This window comes from Enhydra lutris, unplaced genomic scaffold, assembly GCF_002288905.1.
Source record: "Enhydra lutris kenyoni isolate GAN:26980312 unplaced genomic scaffold, ASM228890v2 scaffoldscaffold47, whole genome shotgun sequence".
Lineage (NCBI taxonomy): Eukaryota > Metazoa > Chordata > Mammalia > Carnivora > Mustelidae > Enhydra > Enhydra lutris.
This window is the reverse complement of record NW_019154131.1, coordinates 11,901,834-11,919,765: the sequence shown is the minus strand read 5'-3', so window position 1 is coordinate 11,919,765 and position 17,932 is coordinate 11,901,834. Positions and strand designations below refer to the sequence as shown.

General features: G+C 37.6%; 1 protein-coding gene across 1 annotated transcript in view; it reads left to right on the top strand.

The window, feature by feature from the left end:
• The first annotated feature begins 220 nt into the window (after window positions 1-220).
• LOC111156615 (basonuclin 2) overlaps window positions 221-17,932 on the top strand; it is a 297,257-nt gene continuing 279,545 nt past the window's right edge. The window contains exon 1 of the mRNA XM_022517609.1: window positions 221-331. Coding sequence (XP_022373317.1) covers window positions 236-331 — 96 coding nt within the window. The 5' untranslated portion in view covers window positions 221-235. The remainder of the gene's footprint in view (window positions 332-17,932) is intronic.

The following is a 17,932-nucleotide window of genomic DNA, read 5'->3' as shown; positions in this document are numbered from 1 at the left end:
CTCTGACCCCCTCCCTCCCCCAAATCTCCCCCTTCCCAAATGAAATGCACAGTTCAGCCAGCTTCTTAACTACACTACACTCCTGCTACTGGCTGCCAAGAGGCTCAAAAAATCCACCTTCACTTTTCAGTCAGAAGAGGCAGAAGTGGATGTGAGAGAAAGAGAGACACAGAGAGACAGAGAGCCAAAGAGGGCAAGAGACTTGACTTTAAGAGACTCCTGTACTGACAACTCCATGCAGTTCGGAACCAGAACGACTACAGCTGAACCAGGGTTCATGGGGACATGGCAAAACGCTGATACTAACCTCTTATTCAGAATGTCCCAACAGGTAAGTTTCTTTCTTTCTTTCCTTTTTTTTTTTTTTTAAGAAAACTTGAATTGTTATATAGACTTCTGTTTCTGTTATTTTTCTTTCTAACATTTTAAAAAATTTGGTCACTTCATACTTAGGCTCTGTTTTGTCCTAACTGTGGTGTTGGAATGTGCAGGGTTACTTACTTCATGGTTTCCCTGAGGGCTCCTTAAAAGAAAAAGGGGAAAGGATACTGAAGTAAAAGAAAGCAAAGGCATTCGTTGCGAAGTTTCACAGGATAGCCTGGGTCAGGGGAGGACTTTATTTCTTGGTTTTCTGTTTAAAATTAAAAAGGAAAACAAAAGCCACCGTCCAAAAAAATGTATCGTTCTGTCTGTGCTGATCACTTCGTGGAAGTGTCTGCTATCGCAGAGTAGGTTCTCCAACCTAGCAGCCATAAAACGTAGGGGCCCCTCTGCACAGCCCCGCCGACTCCACGGGGCTGGAAGCAGCTCGACTCCTACCTGCGGAGAGGAGGCCGTGCAGGAATCGCTGCCAGCGCCGAGGATTGCGGCGGCGGCGGCGGCGGCGTGCGTGGCGGGCCGTGCTGGCGGGTCCCAGCTCCTCGGCACCGGCCGCGGCTGCCTGCCCGCCCGGCCGCCCACCCACCTCCGCGCTCGCCCCTGCGCTCCTCGCCGGCGCCGCCTGGGCTCCCGCACATTCGCCGGCCCGCCCGCCCGGCCGCCCGCCTGCTCGCCCGCTGGCCAGCGCACTCACACTCGGGCGCAGCCGCGGCGTCCTTCCCAAAGCCGCTGCTCCGTCCGGGCCGCGCTGCGGGCGGCTGGGTGTGCTGGCTCTGCCGGGAGAGCCGACGTGTTAGTGCGAGGCCGGCAGCAACTGATAATTAATCACGGGAGCCGGCGGCTCGTACCACGCGCTTGGTGATACGCGCCCTGCACGCCGGGCTCCTCTTGCACAATTGCTGGCTCTGCGGCTCCGAGGGGGAGCGAGGGTGAGAGGAAGCGAAGGGAAACAACACAGAAACTTTCATCTTGGACTGTGCTCAAGCGAGGGAGGGAAGTTCCCTGGTGCCTCCCTCCTAGACACGTCTTGCTGTTCAAAAGCTTACACCAAACCCACACAAAGCAAGAGTTAGCGTGATAGTATCATCCACACAGCACGAAAGTATTACTGGCAAATACAGTTGGATTTTAAGTGGATGGTAGTTGTTAAGAAATTGGTGCTGTTCCACTCATTGAAAAAAATATTGCAGTTGCCTTCTTTTTCTAAAACCTGTTTTGCTTGTAAGAGTTCATGAGCATTAAATACTTCATTGAGTTAATTAGATTTTTTAAAGTATTGGTAATGAAAGGAAGAAAACGATTTGGTAGTCTGTAAACTACCAGAAGTTTAGAGGTACGTCTGCAGAAGCCGGTGCACAGAGCCAGGGTTTTGTAGCATTTAGCTAGCGAACAGTTTTATCACGCCGTTCTAGAGAGGATAAATGCATTTGAATAAGGTGTATTTTGACATATCCTGTAGAGGGACCCTGATTACTGCTGATACAGTAAGCTGGGATTTAAATGCAATCAACATAAACCCAATAAGCAACTCTTTATGAGCTATTTCCCATTCTTGGAAGTTAAAAAGTTCATTCCCTCCCAGAGATACTCCTTGTCACTGTAGAGTGCCAATTTGAGAGGTGTGTTTCTGAGGCACATCCCTGCCTGGGTGGCTCTCTCTCCGTGCTGGTAACACAGAGTGTGTTTTCACTCACTGTAGGGCCAAGCAACTTGTGCCGCACTTTAAAAATTGGATGTCACGTTTAGGGTTTTCCTTGAGTTAGGGAAGGTCAGGTGTGTGTGAGTGTGTATGTGTGTATGTGAAGGGAAGATTGCTTTAGGTCTCCCTCTAGCTAGAAAAGAGTTAATAAAACCAGATAGAGATAATGATCAATTGATAAATGGCTATTGAACCACATAGATGGTGTTAGATTGCTTCTTTGGCACTAGCCCATTTCCAAGTAGATTTGAATCTAAGGAGACTTTAAGTCATGGAAAACATTTTAGCTAAAAAACAAATAAAAGTAAATGATATAAATGATTGATCAGAATTAGGAAAATAATTTGAAGTCACTCAGAGAGAAAAACTCGTACAACTAAGCTAATATGATATCTTTGATCCAGTTGTTTGACTTCGTGGATACATAAAGATCTATTTTGTCTCTACCTGTGTGCATGCATGTGTCTTAGAATCAGTCGACTATATGAAAAGAGTAGATATACAAGGAGGTAATTTATGCATAACGGATGCTATATAAAACTACGTAGTATTATGCCAGTTACTAAACAGAGTAGTAAAATCGAGAAAATCACAATTTTAAAACGTGTTGTAATTTAATTGTATATATATATTTTTTAGTTTTTGGTTTTAATGGAGTTAGTCCCTCCCCTCCCCCCTTTTTTTCTGTCGTGGTTACTAAATGTTTACCTCCTGTGCATTTTTGGAAAACATGTAAGGAGTGTATGAGTGTATTTTTTTTTTCTTCTTCAGGATGATATTTTAGTTTGTATAAATATTATGTAAACTTAAATTCAGACTGTGTAAATCTAAAAATATATGTGCTGTACACGTTATTAAAATATGTTTATTTTCTTTACCTACAGTTCATCAGCAATGTTGATTCAGGGAGTGTGTGTGTGTGTGTGTGTGTGTGTGCGCTTGTGCACTCAGGAAACACACTTTTCTTGAAATGATTTTCTTGAAGCCAACAGTTTCAAGGAATACTAGTTTCAATATACACATTGAAGCCAGCTTTTGTTTTGCTACAGGTAAAAGTTTGTCCAGTTTAATCAGATATGCAGAATTCTGTATGAAGAGGTTTTTCTGTGTTATGGTAATTTTAATTTCTAAGAAAAAATTGATTTAACACTTGAAATGAATAGAATTGATTGGATCTATTTTCTTATTTCAAAGTTTTCTATAATAATATAAACACTCTTAAGTTTTACCAGATCATTTCTTTAAATATTAGAAAAGACTGACGAGCAGGTTTCAAACTGAGTTACAGGGAATTAACCACCAGTATTATTTAAGTACAGAAGAAAACTTGTAGAAATATCTCATGAATACTGAAATTTAATAATCTAGATTTGTGTCTTCTACAGGTAAATTAAGCAGTAGGGATATAAAACTCTTTGTCTTTTGTATGAGCAAAGTTGGATCTGCTTATATGTAAGTCTGTCAGTCTGTCTAACACTAACAAAAAGACATCACAAACTGAAGCCAATTTAGATTTGATAGAATTAAGTATGTATCCCTTACATTCAAGATATGATAATTTTACTACATTTTCCTGCCTTTCTACAACTTTCCCATGTTTAAGATTTTTCAAAAAGGGTAGTTTTTTTTCATCAGACAAATATTTGATAACCTTAAGGGGCATGACTCTTGACTTCTGTAAAGGAAGTTCTTTTTTGAGTTACTTTGATCAGTGACAGGTCGAGAATGACCAGAAACCCTTTGCCCATCTTCTGTGTTAATCTCTTAGAGTCTAGAACATTATTTTGCCCATTTTAACCTCATTAAGCATTGTTAAAAGCAGAAAATAAGGCCTGCTTTGGGAAGCTTTTTTTCTTTTTTCTTAATCAGGTTTTAAAAGGTGATTTTTCTATTTTTGCAAATATTTTGTGCATTTGAGAGAATCTTAAATAAAATTCTTTGTAGCTACTTCAAGGGATGCAATAGTCTTATATATTTTGAAATCTTTTCACACATGAAACCGTAACAGGGAAATGGCTTCAGCCCATGTTTTACACATTATTAGAGACATTTACCTTTTATTATTGGTGAGGTATATTTAACCTATTTCAAATAAAATGTAGATCGCTTAATAAGGTCTCTTTTCAGACACAAGTGAAATACTAAGTTAGAATTATAAATGACTCTGTGCATCATTATGTAGTAATTTAGGATTCACCCAATGATGTAACAAAATTAACAACATAATTTCATTGTGAAACTGTGTCTTATTAAAGAACAACTGTCTGACATTCTCTTACAGTTGCTTTATTTAACTTCATGCAAATATTATTAGTAGTGACATTTTTCTATTGTGCATTAGATTCTCTCATTAGCATGATGTGTTAGTTATCACCAGAGAAATCATTTCTTAGGTAGGTGAGGGGCAAACCAAGAAAGCTAAAAATTAAATCAACGATTTACATTAATACTAGAGTGTCTGCTCACCAGAGATATGACAGAGTAAAGCAAACTTTCTTTCTAATATAAAATCTAGCACATTTCAGAGAAATGATAAATAAAATATATTGTAAGAAATATATAATAACATTGCTGGAATCCATTTAAAAGCATGTTTGATATGAATTTTTTTCCCAGTACTCTTTTAGTTCTTTCTATTCATATAGGCAAACACAGTTTCAGTTTGTGGAATCTATATTTTAAAGTGGAAATGGTGGTTTTGTCTGATTTCCTACCTCCCCCCCAAATAATTTAAATGTTTATTCACTAAAGTTTAAAAGGCACATACAGTTTTTCTTTTAAGTCAGATGCCTAATTGTATATTGTGGTTTGATTCTTCTTTATTGTTTGTACATTTTTATTCTAAACTCTATCCCACTCATGTAGACATCCCTTTTAACATGGGATGTATATTCTTATTTAATCAGAGCCCTGAGTAAAGCAGTTGATAGTTAATGGTCTTTGAAAATGACTTTCATTGCCAGGCATCATCCATCCCTAGGTTTCTGCATTTTCCCCTCCCTTTTTACTCCCCTTCTTACAGTTGGTGTGTTTTGGTAATCATGTCTTAAATTGACCAAACTTATGGTCTTAATGTGAAAATATTTATATTAGGAAGCATGTAATTTCAGTCTGTTGAATTACTAGGCTGCTACCTCCAATTTAAGTTCCCTTCTCTAATTTGAATGGTAGTATGTTTTATTTTGAAGTTTAACTATAGATATATATCCAGATGTAATTCTTAACATCCATTGTGATGGTGCAGCACTAAAATAGGAATATTTGGGTAATTGTTAAAATACAGATTGTAGTAGAGACAGGTGCTTGTGTGTTGGCATGTACTTTGTAAGTCTGTGGTTAGCATACAGGCTTCACTTAACAGGTACTGTCTGGTTTGTAATGCAGTGGGACAGTAGTGAGGTCCTGTACCTGGCATTTATGTACATATTAATGCAAGGGAAGCATGCACAAACATTTTCTCAGATGTGTATATGGTATATGTTAAAAACCTGTACACAGATTTCAAGTTTATTTTCGACACAATGCACTAAGTCAATTTGAACATAGTAGGTGATCGTTTTGAAATTGTTTTTCTCTTATTTCTGTCAGCTGCAAACTAGTCCTCTGTGTGTAATTGTCAAAGTCTGGTGCTAAGGTGAGTCAAGTAACCACAGTTGAAAAATAAATCCCTAAAGGTGCAAATACCTTATCTATAATTGTAGGTATTTTTTATAATTATATTTATGACTATATCTTAACGTTCAGTGATAAATCCAATTATTCATGCATGGCTTTATGGAAATCTGATTAATGTAGTGACAGCACAGATTTGGGCTACCCCAGCAGCAATTCCTCCCACTCCTGTGTCAGGGTTAAGAGCCGCGGCAAATCCTCCCTAACTAATTAGATGCTGAGTAAGGCATCTCTGAGAAGTTGGGGCAAAAGTGAATGGGTCACAGCCAAAGCAGGATTGCAAGGACTCCAGTGATAGTGAAAGCATTCAAGTCTGCCAGGTCGTTGTGACACAGGGAGCTGATTCCAAAGGAACAGACCGTTACAGATAGGAAGCTGGCGTCATCCCCTTCCATGAGAAACAAAAATTCTAGTGCTTCTCCCTTCCCACCTTATGTGCATTACGCGTACTTAAAGAAAGTTACAGTGGGCATCCACCCATGTCCATCTGCAAAGGTTTTGAGAGGATTTTCCTTATAAACATGAATAGCTAATGACTGTAAAGCCGAAGAGGTATTTTCTCAACTTGACCTCTTTTTTTAGAATAGATATATCAAAAGGAATTCAAGAAGAAACTAGGATTTGCTTTAGCTCGTGTCCATAATTTGAGTCCTAGTGTTTTAATCCATCTAAGAATTAACTCCTTTTTGTCCACAGAATATTGTCAGGGAACTTTGTGGTAGCAGGGAGAACAGAATGAATCGTGGGCTGACTTTTTCAGTGAGAAATTTTTGTCTGGGACTCCCTGCTTGTTATTGTTCACAGAACATGGTTCCAAGACTTTCTTTCACATGAGATCTGGAGCCTGGTTTGTTAATATGCATAGAATGAGTTCTTTACCACGTGAAAATCCTCTTGTACCTCTCTGTACTTTTCATAGTATGTTTTTGCTCCTACATAACCACCCTTCTCTAGGCCTTGGTCAGAAGATTGTTTGGGGATTGTAGGAGATGATTGATCTCACCTCTGTCTGCCAAAGCTGATGCCATTTTTATGTCCCCCAAAAGCAGCTGGCTTCCACATTTTGCTTGGTGATCTTCATCTACTGAAGGATGGGGGAAAAGGGGGAGGAAGCGAGTCAAAGACCCTTTCAAGGAACTTTGACATCTATTTTTAAGCTTTCGAGAAATAAAGGAAAAGAGGCATAATTCAGGAATAACGGCCTTCATATCTGGACATACAAGCAAAACACCGTGTGGAAGAGGGGACTTTTTCTTACAAGGTAAACTAATAAACAGGCAAGAAGAATAAGTTGGAAAAAACATTCTGAGCAACTCAAGCTCTAAGAAAGTTTTAATATGTAGATGACATCCCAGAAAATGTTGCCTGGAACTGTGACACCCATCGAACTATATCTCACTGAGCATGACCTATGCTGCTTTCTCTCTCCCTGGGTTTAAAAGAAAGTTTAGAAAATAGGAAAAAATAGAAGTGTTGATTCTTTTTCAATTTCTGCGTTCTCTGTAGGAAGCCCAGCAACTTTCATGGTACACATTCCAAACCTAAGGTGAAAAATTTATTTTATGCCTGGAGTTCATTTGGATGAGGACTGGGTGCAGTGTCACTCTGTTCAATCACTCCGTGTAGCATTTCATGCCACAGAGTCAGAGATGAGAAGAGACAAAGCGATCATTTCTTCATCACAAGAGTCTTCCTTAATGGAAATGCTTGTGGAACAACAATGTATTAGTCAAACTGGCTAGCTTAGGAATCAGATTCTCAGCTTATTAATCATCATTCCAATTAAAAAAAAAGAATTGATCCTTTAACAGAGAAATAATATCCTTTTGTTTTTCTTTAATTAAGCCCATCAGTTTTTCATTTTTCCCTGTTAAGAAAATGAAAATAATCTTGAACAGTAGGAAGTTATTCTCTTGAGCATATCTGACATCTTATTTACTCAGTATTTTTGGACTGCAGTGTTGTTTTGCTACTGTCTTTAGGGTTTGTGTGTTGTTGAAGGGGAAGGGTTGATTTAAGTCTCATTTCTATTTGGTTGGCCGCAATTTACTTCATGACCTAAATACATGGTTAGTCTGTTCTTTTTTCCTATTTCTGTTTCCCATAGACCTAATTTCTTTCTCAGTTTATTCTCCTTTCACCTCATCTCCCTTTTAATGAATTTTTCTTACTTTCACTGGCTCTTTTTACCCTAATATAAAGAATTGACATGCACCTGAAATGGAACAGTAACTGAATATGACTTTTTTGCCAATACATCATTCTGGCAGAGGTAGGGAGAAGAGGTGCCACCCTCCGATCTGGTCCTCAGCGTGTGAGTGCTGACAGGAAGACTGTCCCGAGTTTTGCTTTGTAAGGGTTCTGTAAGTAAGGGCATGATAAAAACGTGTAACCAGGGGCCCAGGCTTATTGTTCAGAGGTGTTGAAAGGCAGCTCAATTTGATTTGCCTGTGTAAGAAACTACTTCACTGAAAAGAGATTTTGCTTTTCTGTTCTTCTTTTTTTTAAAAAGTTATTCTTGAATTTATCATTTTGTACAATTAGACTTGTATCTGTACAAGAGAGGATTTCCTTAGGAGGAGGAAGATATGTAAAGTTTTCCTTCAGTAGGTGGAAGGTGTGACTCTTTGAGACAAACTGCAGTTAGTAAGAGTTAACTGAAACATTTAAAAAAGGGATTAAGATGATGGCAGGACTAATATTAATGGTTGACATTATGAAATTGAAATTAAAATCATGCAGTATACATAACAAGTGAGGAGGATTCACTACTGTTTTGTTTTTTAATAAATTATAGAATATAAAATTGTATTTAATAAAATATAGAGTATATTCCCATCTATAGAATATATGGGAAAGACACAACTTCCAGTATTATACCTGCTGTACTTTTGTGTGACTGTCATGAATTTTTCAGCTTTATTAAGGTGTTTTTAAGTGGATGTTTTTTCTCTAGACAGTTTTTCAGGACCCATATTTGATGATCAGGGAGCCTGAACTGGGGGGTTTGAAAAGAAAATTTTGGGATAATGAATATTTTACACACCAAAAATAACTTTCAGGTGACTTAACGTAATAACAAAACCAATATTAAAATGGGAACCTCTCTTAGTCTTTTTTTTTTTTTTTAAGCAGTCTTTTAATAATGTTTGGTTTTTCCTCTTTTAAAATTTAAGCAAGAAGGATTTCATTGACTTAAATCATTAGGATGGCTATTTGGGGCACCTCATCAGGCATAGGTTAAAGAAAGCTACCCACTGCTGTGCCCTCCACCAGTGCTAGAGGGCAGTGGACATGACTGGGAGGATACTTGTGAGATATGGGAGAAAAATTATACACTGAGCATATTCATGAAAGTGTCCCTTGAGTGAGAATGCCTGCAAACATTCTCTTTGTTGGACCTCATGTCAAAACCTAACTCAAGGCAGCTAAGTTATCTGCTGCTTTATCTAATATTGCTTTTCTTTTATTCTTTCTTTTTTTAGGTATAAAATTAGAGTACCAGAAAGAACCAAAATCAAGGCCTTCTCTAGACTTTGTGGAAAGACTTATTGTGTTGCTATGGAACATATTAAAAATTCATATTGTAGCATGGCCGTGTATTTATATGGGGTATATAGACATGCAGAAAGTGTACACCTGTCCATTGGTTGGTTGTGGGAATTTGGTGATTTATTTCTAGGTCTGTTGAGAATTTGTTCATGGATGCCTCAAATGCAGTGAGTGTGTAGGTGGCTCCCTCTTATAAGAAATCTCCCATTTTAGGAAGCTCATTATAATGATTCCTTACACTTTGTAGCTTTTCTGTTCCTTGAGCGTAGCTTTCTGGTGAAGCTCAGTGTCATTCATTTGGAAGTAGCTTGATTGGATTCTTACTTTGTGAACTGACATTTTCAATCAGTGACGAACTATAGTTCTCCTCACAGAAGCTAAAACTAAGCTGGGATGGAGATACCAAGATAAGAGTCTTTGACTCAAACTTCAAATGTCTCATCATTTCCCTTCCATGCCACTTTTTTGTTATTATTGTTGTTGTTTTGTTCCTTGAGCAACTGAGGAAAGTGATCATGGAACTGAATAAACCTTAAAATATGTTACCAATTCTGTTATCTACTAAATAGAACTCCTTGTGGGAAAGAATTTTTCCATTTTTCCTTTATTTTTGACATTTATCATAAATTAAGTGGGAGAGGGTAGAGTTAGAAGTCAACATCTGGGAGAGCTTGTTTCAGTAGCCAGCCTGGAAGCCCGAACCCTGGCTTCATACAGGTGAGACACGTTATGGGAATAAAGGCCTTACTCATTTAATGAACCCCGCCTGCCTGTCAGCTTGGTTTTTCATGCACCATTGTTGTTCAAATAAGAAAAAGAGAGTGTTCACAGCCTGTGGTGAGATGAGAATAATGAAAATGAAGTGTTAATCTGTTGATAGCAAGCACATCTCATATCCTGCATCCTGGGCTACATTCATGCGTGTATAATATATTCCAGGTTTTCTCATGGTCAGAGAAGCTTGGATATTCATTATATTAAAAACACCCTTCTGGTAAAAGTGAGAAGTTGGTTATTTTAACTTGTGCAAACAGTTATTTTTAATAATTTCTCAGTAAACCAACTAGTCAAACCTGCCTTCTGAGTGTTATAATAACCCTGTTCTTTTAGATGCCAGTATTCCTGTACTTTTGGTCTTTTTTTTTTTTTTCTAAACAAATGCAGAATGCTGACATGAGCCTCAACGTCAGCTTATTTTGAGATTTCTTTTATAGAAAGAAGGAATGAGTTAAGTGAGCACAGTGCCTTAATCTCCATAGAACACAGGTTAAATAATATTAAACACTCATTATCTCATACTTTATTTTTCATATTAAAACGATGAAGTGCAAACAAAGTAACAAAATCAGGAGTCTTTTAGAACTGCCTTATGTATTTACAGCTGCCTTGAGACCAGTTTAAAGCTTTCTTCATCATGGGTGGGAACTAACTGTGTTTTTTCATAAAATTCCCTTTCAAAAATGTTATAGCTGACAGTCAATATGAATGTAATGAATTATACTTTACCTAGTATTCTTGTTTTAGTTTTTTGCCATCTTTTTATTTTGTTTTAGATTTTAGTATTTTCCTGGGTAGTCTCCATGCCCACAGTGGGACTTGAACTCATGATCCTGAGATCAAGGGTTGTATGCTCTACCGACTGAGCCAGCGAGGCACTCCTGTTTTTTGTCATTTTACGATTGAGAGGTTTTAATTTTTTTTTTCTAAAGCTAATATGTTTAACAAAGAGAATCAGTTTAGGGTTAGAGTATACCAAGATGTTTCAAAAAAAAAATAATGTGAATATTTGTGCTGTCCCATAGGATCATCTCTTTAAGAAGTACCTGAAGAGATGGTTTCAAAAGAAGTGTAAAAGGGGTGGGGAGCAGTATATTAATAATTGAGTTCCAGGTGCCTGCTTCTAATTGCTAAAATTTCAAGCATAATGGATATTAAGAAAAAATGCTTCCCAAAAGGAATTCTCATATTGTTGTTCAGATATCAGGCCTAACACTACATTTATGGAACTCATATGTATGGTATTTTCCGTTTTCCTATTTCAACTGGGAGTTAAGGAATATAGTGTGATCATTATGATTTTGTGAACTGCTTGCTTAAAGTTGTTCAGTTTTTCAGAATCAACAGAATTTGGGGATTAAAGTCCGATTGTGATGTATATTTAGCATGTATTCAAGGGTTATACTTTTTAAAGATGAAAATGGAAGAAGAATGCTGCTCTCTTAGGAAGTAAACACCTAACTTAAAAATAATCTTTCAAGAAAGTGTGGGGGGGGCACCTGGGTGGTCAGTCATTAGGTGTCTGCCTTTGGCTCCAGTTATGATCCCAGGGTTCTAGGATCGAGCCCTGCATCAGGCTCCCTGCTCTGTGGGAAATCTGCTTCTCCCATTCCCACTCCCCTTGCCTGTCTTTTCTCTTTTGCTCTCTCTCTCTCTCAAATAAATTAAAAAAAAAAGAAAGAAAGAAAGAAAGAAAGGGAAAAAAAAAAAAGAAAGTGGGCCAATGAGGAAATATAATTTCAAAACACTGTACTGAAGTTCATATAAATTTAGCTCTTTTTATGAAGTTGTATTATGACTGTTCATAGCCTATTTAGTACATATCTGTACTGTCCAGTACATCAGAGATAGCCTGTTAGTATAGTTAAAGTGAAAAGGTACTTTTCTTTCCCCTGCTAAAATAGGGTGCTCCTGATTTGTAAAGTCCACTAATAGATAGAAATACTGTGTTGCTGTGATTAATTGGAAATTGCGAAGTATAAAAGATTTTTCTCTTTGTACTTCATTTTAGTTAAGAAAAAGAGCAAATAGGAATGCATGGTGACTTTGTCATAAACATCTGCTTTTAGGTAATAGTCATTTCTAAAGAAATATGCCATGACTTTGGAGGTCATGAACCTGCAATAATGTGTGTTTAGTTTAAATATGTAAATGTCATATTGTGGCATATATGTGGAGCCAGTAAAGATGAGTATTTGCTCTAATATTCATGTATCCTCCATGTTGACTTTTTAGAAAATTTACCTTGAAGATATATTCCATTTTCATATTAGGGTCAGTTTTCACTTAAAGGATGTGCAGAAGTATTAACATGTGAAGGAACAAAATGGGTATGTAGATCTGGGCAATAGTTTGACATGAACATCTTTTCTGGGCTTCAGAGAAGAATGTGGTTGATTGAAAACCAGTGTAAATATTTTGGATTTGCTTTTCAAAGTATTTTAATTATGAAAATGACTTTGCTTTGCTTTGCATTTATGTTTTGTTGAACAACTGTGTTATGAAATTCTACCCATTGTCTTACATTAAGCCCGTGAAATAAGTATTTTCAAATCTATTCCTAGATACCTTTCTCTTTTTTTTCCACAAACTCTACAAACTGTCTTTGGAGTAGTGTAACATTTTAAAGAGCAAGAGTTACCTAAAAGGGCATGTGGAGGTAAGGTCAATTAAACAGGTGGAGTGAGTCTTGTGGGGTCTGTGGTAGATCAGTAGGTTCTTCACCTCAAGCCAGTTGTTACCAGGTAGGAAATTGGGAGGTCTCCTCCTCCTCTACCTCCCCCTCTTCCTCCTCCTCCTGATCCTCTTCCTCCTCTTTTCTTAATGAGAAGCCAGAAATCAAGATTTTTTTAATGTGAAATCTCCTGATTTTTAAATCTTGGCAATCTTTTCAAATATTTTTTAAAGTGTGTGGTCCAAACAAAACTCATCTGCAGGCTATATTCAGCCTACTGGCTGCCAGATAGAAACCTCTGTTTTAGATAATATTTTAATGGATGAAGATAATAGTTTCATTGCATGTGATCATTCATCTTGGGAATTCCCCGCTGGGATGAACCAAATTCTTCATTTTTTTTTTCACAATTGAAAAAAAGGGTTTGGTAAATATGTTTCTGGTGCTGATAGCTTTGATGTATAGCTTTTCTCCTTATGACCCACATATAAAGAAAAATGTGGGACAAGAACAAAAAAATGGCCAAAGTATTTTAATAAAGGTAGGAAAAGTAAGAATTTTAGAATTAAAGAGAAAGAAAGGGAGATTTCTAAACTCTGAAAAGAATCCCGTGATTTGTGTCAGTCATTGATGTAGATGAAAAGCTGAATTCCACTATAAAAAGCTTTTCATCTCACCTTTAAGCAGTGATTCTTGGCCCTGAATCTTTGTGGGATTGCTATAATTTACCAGGCAATTGATTATGATGTCATGAGGAGGAGATGGACCACAAGGGGAAAACTTCCCCATCCTAATTCAGGCAAGGCCAATATTTTACACAAGCTTCAAGAAAACATCATTTATGTTGTATAAGATGAAGTTTTCAGTGTCTATTTAAATTTTTTGAAGGGGTTCTTTAAAAGATATAATCTGTTCATAATTGAAATTCTCTAGGCAAATCAGATATCCACATTTTCAAGAGAACAGATAATTAATTGGTTTGAAATTCAAATTGAAGGTCATCCTGTTATTGATTTTCATGGGAACAGGAAATAAGAACATCTTGTTAAAATGATCTGCCAGTGAGGCCTAGGTGTGCCTAGGTTCTGTCTAGGGCCTTGTTGAGCAGCATCACCGGACAGTATCAGAACGCCAATCAGAAGGGAGTCATTCCTGGTATAAACATAATAAGTTGCTGGTTTGCTTCCCAAACTGTGGAGAAGAGCTGAGCTGGAGAAAAGACCAGAGATTAACAGTTTGTTTTATAAGTCAGGTATTTCAAATCAAGTGACTGGTGCAGCTTGTTACGAAGCATCTGTAAGTGTGTGGGAATGACGTTGGTATGCCATGTTCAAGTTCACCGTCAACACAGCTGTGACCTACCACTTTCACAAACCTTTCAACTGGGAATTAGATAAAAATATCTTTAATGCAAGGGGAGAGGAGCACTGAAGTGAAGAGGGTGGTGAAGAATAAAAGAAGAATATATTCCTTTAGATGCTATTAATTTTTATAAAATAACGTTTGTGCTTTATATTGGATAGTTTTATTGTTCCATATACAGGTCTATTTTAAAGCAATCATTTCTCTCTCTGCTGTGTTTATACTTTGTGAGAACGGTATAATGTGAAGGTAACATGAACTAAGTGGGTGGCAAACATTATGCCTTTCCAAACTGAAATAAGTATTTTAATTTAAGCTGTGCTAAACAAGTTGGAAACTTAATGCAGCTTCTTTTTGTGGTTCAAAGTCAAATTCTTAAAAAAAGTGGGGGGGAGGGGCAACCAAGCCTTCCATTCTAAATACCCTGAAGCTGTTAATTCAGTTATTTCCAGGTTGACATAATTTTGTGTAGGCATGACAGTGGCATCAACCATCGACATTAAGCCTTAACATTCCACAGAACCATTTCAAGTTTATTATGAGCTTCAAAGCCTGCTCATCCCTAAGAGAATATCAAGTTTAAGCATGTCACTTTGCCATAGTCACAGTTAACTTTCTTAAATCAAAAAGTACCTTTCTTGAATCAAAAAGGCTGATTTTCTACAGGTGATCCTTGAAGAAATTTCTCAGTTCAGTACAGAGTCATTTTTCTGACCTACTGGTGCTGTCCTCTTGAATTCTGCCGATCCATCCCAGTAGCAGTGGTTGGAAACTATCCCGAATAAAGCAGGACTCATCACACTTTGTTTAAAGCTCTGCGATGATGTCAACATTCTTTTTCAGCTTTATTTCATGAGTTTGTCATTGATCCCGTTTTACCAATTCACAGTTAGATTTTCATTGCAGTATTTAAAAATGTACCTGAGGAGGAAAATGATGCTGGTGTTTTTTCCTAATAGTTTTTTATAACATGGAAGGCTAATGCTCCGGGAAAGAGTTTGGAGCTGTTCAGCCTGATCCTCAGGGTACACTGCTTCTCTTCTTAGAGAAAGGAACTCCCCATTTCCTGAATGTGAAATGCCTACCCTTTTGGAGGCTCCTGGTCTTTGGTTCCTAACTCAGTTAATAAACCATCCCTGTCTATACCTTGCATCTCAGAGATAGAACTTGACGGACTAGTCAGCATTGCAAAGGTCACCCTAACGCTGTTGCCAGAATACACTGCCCTTTGTTGCTTAGTGATGATAATGCTACTCTGGCAGTTAACTGGATGTATTAGATTGAGCTACTTTTCCAGAATACCAAATTATCTATTTATTTCATTTAAACACCTGATGGAATGCCCATTCACAAGCTGTCTCAGTGTGTTTTCAAAAGGGATCTTATTTAATATATATATTTTTTTTAAGATTTTTATTTGACAGACAGATCACAAGTAGGCAGAGAGGCAGGCAGAGAGAGGAGGAGGAGGCAGGCTCCCTGCCGAGCAGAGAGCCCGATGTGAGGCTCGATCCCAGGACCCTGGGATCATGACCAGAGCCGAAGGCAGAGGCTTTAACCACTGAGCCACCCAGGCGCCCCTCAAAAGGGATCTTAACAATACTCAAAATACCAGTGCTTTGGCCACAGGATGGACAACACGCAGAGTGTGTACATGTTGTATGTTTTACTTCCATGAAAATACTTTTAAATTACACTCTTTTTTAGAGTTTTCTTATTGCTTGAAGTGAATAATTTTCCAGCAAATCTGAAAGTCCAAGCTATCCCCAAAAGCTTCCTTATGTTAGTCTTCTGTTGGTAGGTCAGTACTTAAAATCACGTTATGAATTGATTTTAAGAAAAATGTAAAGTTTCATTTCCTTTCATGTTGTTTTCCATAAATAAATAAATAAAATGTGGAACTTTAAATATAGTGCAAAAGTGGGTTTTCCTGTATTTTTATGTATGCAAATTTACCTCACAATTTACTTAAATATTATATCCAGAATAATAGAGGAATGATTAAAAAATGATCAAGCTAGTTGTTTGAGGCAGGGGGAACTACTCTTGAAGTAGTTTGTATTTGGCATGCTTATATTGATTTTTTGTGACACCGGTGCCATTTTGCAATAATGTCTAGTACACAGGTAGCATCTTTGCTTTATGTCTCATTTAAATAAAAATGAGTAAAGATTCAAGATGCTAAGGTGCTAGAGACTTCACTAATTCTCTTCACTGAGGCCTGCACTTTGGACTAACTACTTCCTCACTTTGCCACTCATCCCTTCCCAGGTTCTGTTTGGTCCTAATCGGATTGGCTGAGCAATTGAGGCATTTAGAATTACTTCCTCTTTGGTTTCAAATGAGTAAGTGAAGACTCAGAGAAATCCCCTAAATTTACCTGTTAGTATCTTTGAATAGAACAGATTCTGTTCTGCCTTGCCTTTCATGCTTTCATGCAGTTGTTTCTTACTGAGCTTGATGAGCACATTTAAAGCAGAATATATTCCCTCTCTCTCTCCAAAATAATAGAATGAAATCAGTGTTCAATTAATTTTGTTGCAGTAATTCAACACTCAAAGGTAACTAAATGATTTAAAATAGGATGGTTGGCATTAAGCTCAGACGCTGCACAGTATTTGAAAACAAAATATGGTGACAGTTGTGTTGTAGGTTCTTTATGACTTAAAACATTTGTTGAAAGGACTTTTCTTTTAGAGGTTTGTTTATCTTAGAATAATAATCATTTCATGCTTTTTTTTTTTCCCTAGTTGACCCATTCTCCAGACCTTTAAAAAACTTTTTTAAGTGGATGTAAATTCCATTTTAATTAGGTCAGTGCAATCTAATACTGCAACTAGCCAGCAATGGAAGAAACATGCTGGAAGTTAATACAACCCAAATCAACCATAGCCAGATAATTCCCCTGATCTTAGTAACAGCCCCCTTCCCCACCTCTACAATTAAATGACCCTGTTGTTCTGGAGTTTCAACAAGACATTAAGGTTCATTTAAAAAAATGATCATCCTTTACAGGATTCTTTGCTCTTGGATTTCTTTCTTTCTTTCCCTTGCCACACAGCTGTCACTGGTGTAGGAGAAAGATTGGGGGGAGGGGAAGAGAAGGAAGCCCTGTTCAAATCGTGTCACGTAGCACTAATTCATCTGCTCTCATTAGAGGGAGCGAGGGACAGCAGTGATGGCCAAGAGCTGCACTCCACACATGACACGCGAACAGTTTGGGGAATAGAAAATTGCTTTCTCAGGAAGCCCAGCCAATTAAGGACTTGACCATATTGAATGTCAAGTGTTAATTTAGGTTTTTCTTCATTTTCCCAGTAGTAATGCGGGTCCTGTGATGAGCAAATACATGTCAAGTAAAAGTTGATTGCATGAAGGACCCGGGTATTATATGTCACTGACAAGTCACAAATGTACTGAAGTCTTTTAACCCCTTAGGTGAGTGAGGTGGGGGAGGGGAAAGGGGAGACCGGGATTAATGGTACCAATAATGATTAAGAATGGATAGTTTACTCAGGGATAGCTTGGATGGGACAGACAGCAATGGTAATTCATGCAAAAACTAGGGATAGGACAAATCCTACTCTCAGGGCATAGAGGCCCTTGAAATGCATACAGTATGATTCTTTCCCATTGAAAAGATACCGCCTAGGATATATATTCTGTCTCCTAAGATTTTATGAAGAGGGCCAGTAGTGTATTCTACGGTCTTGACCTAGGAAATTCCTTATTAATTATCTCCTCTGAAAGAAATAAAACACTCATTAAATAATGATACTATTTTGGACATTTTAACTTGTTGGCTTAGTGCAGTTGTG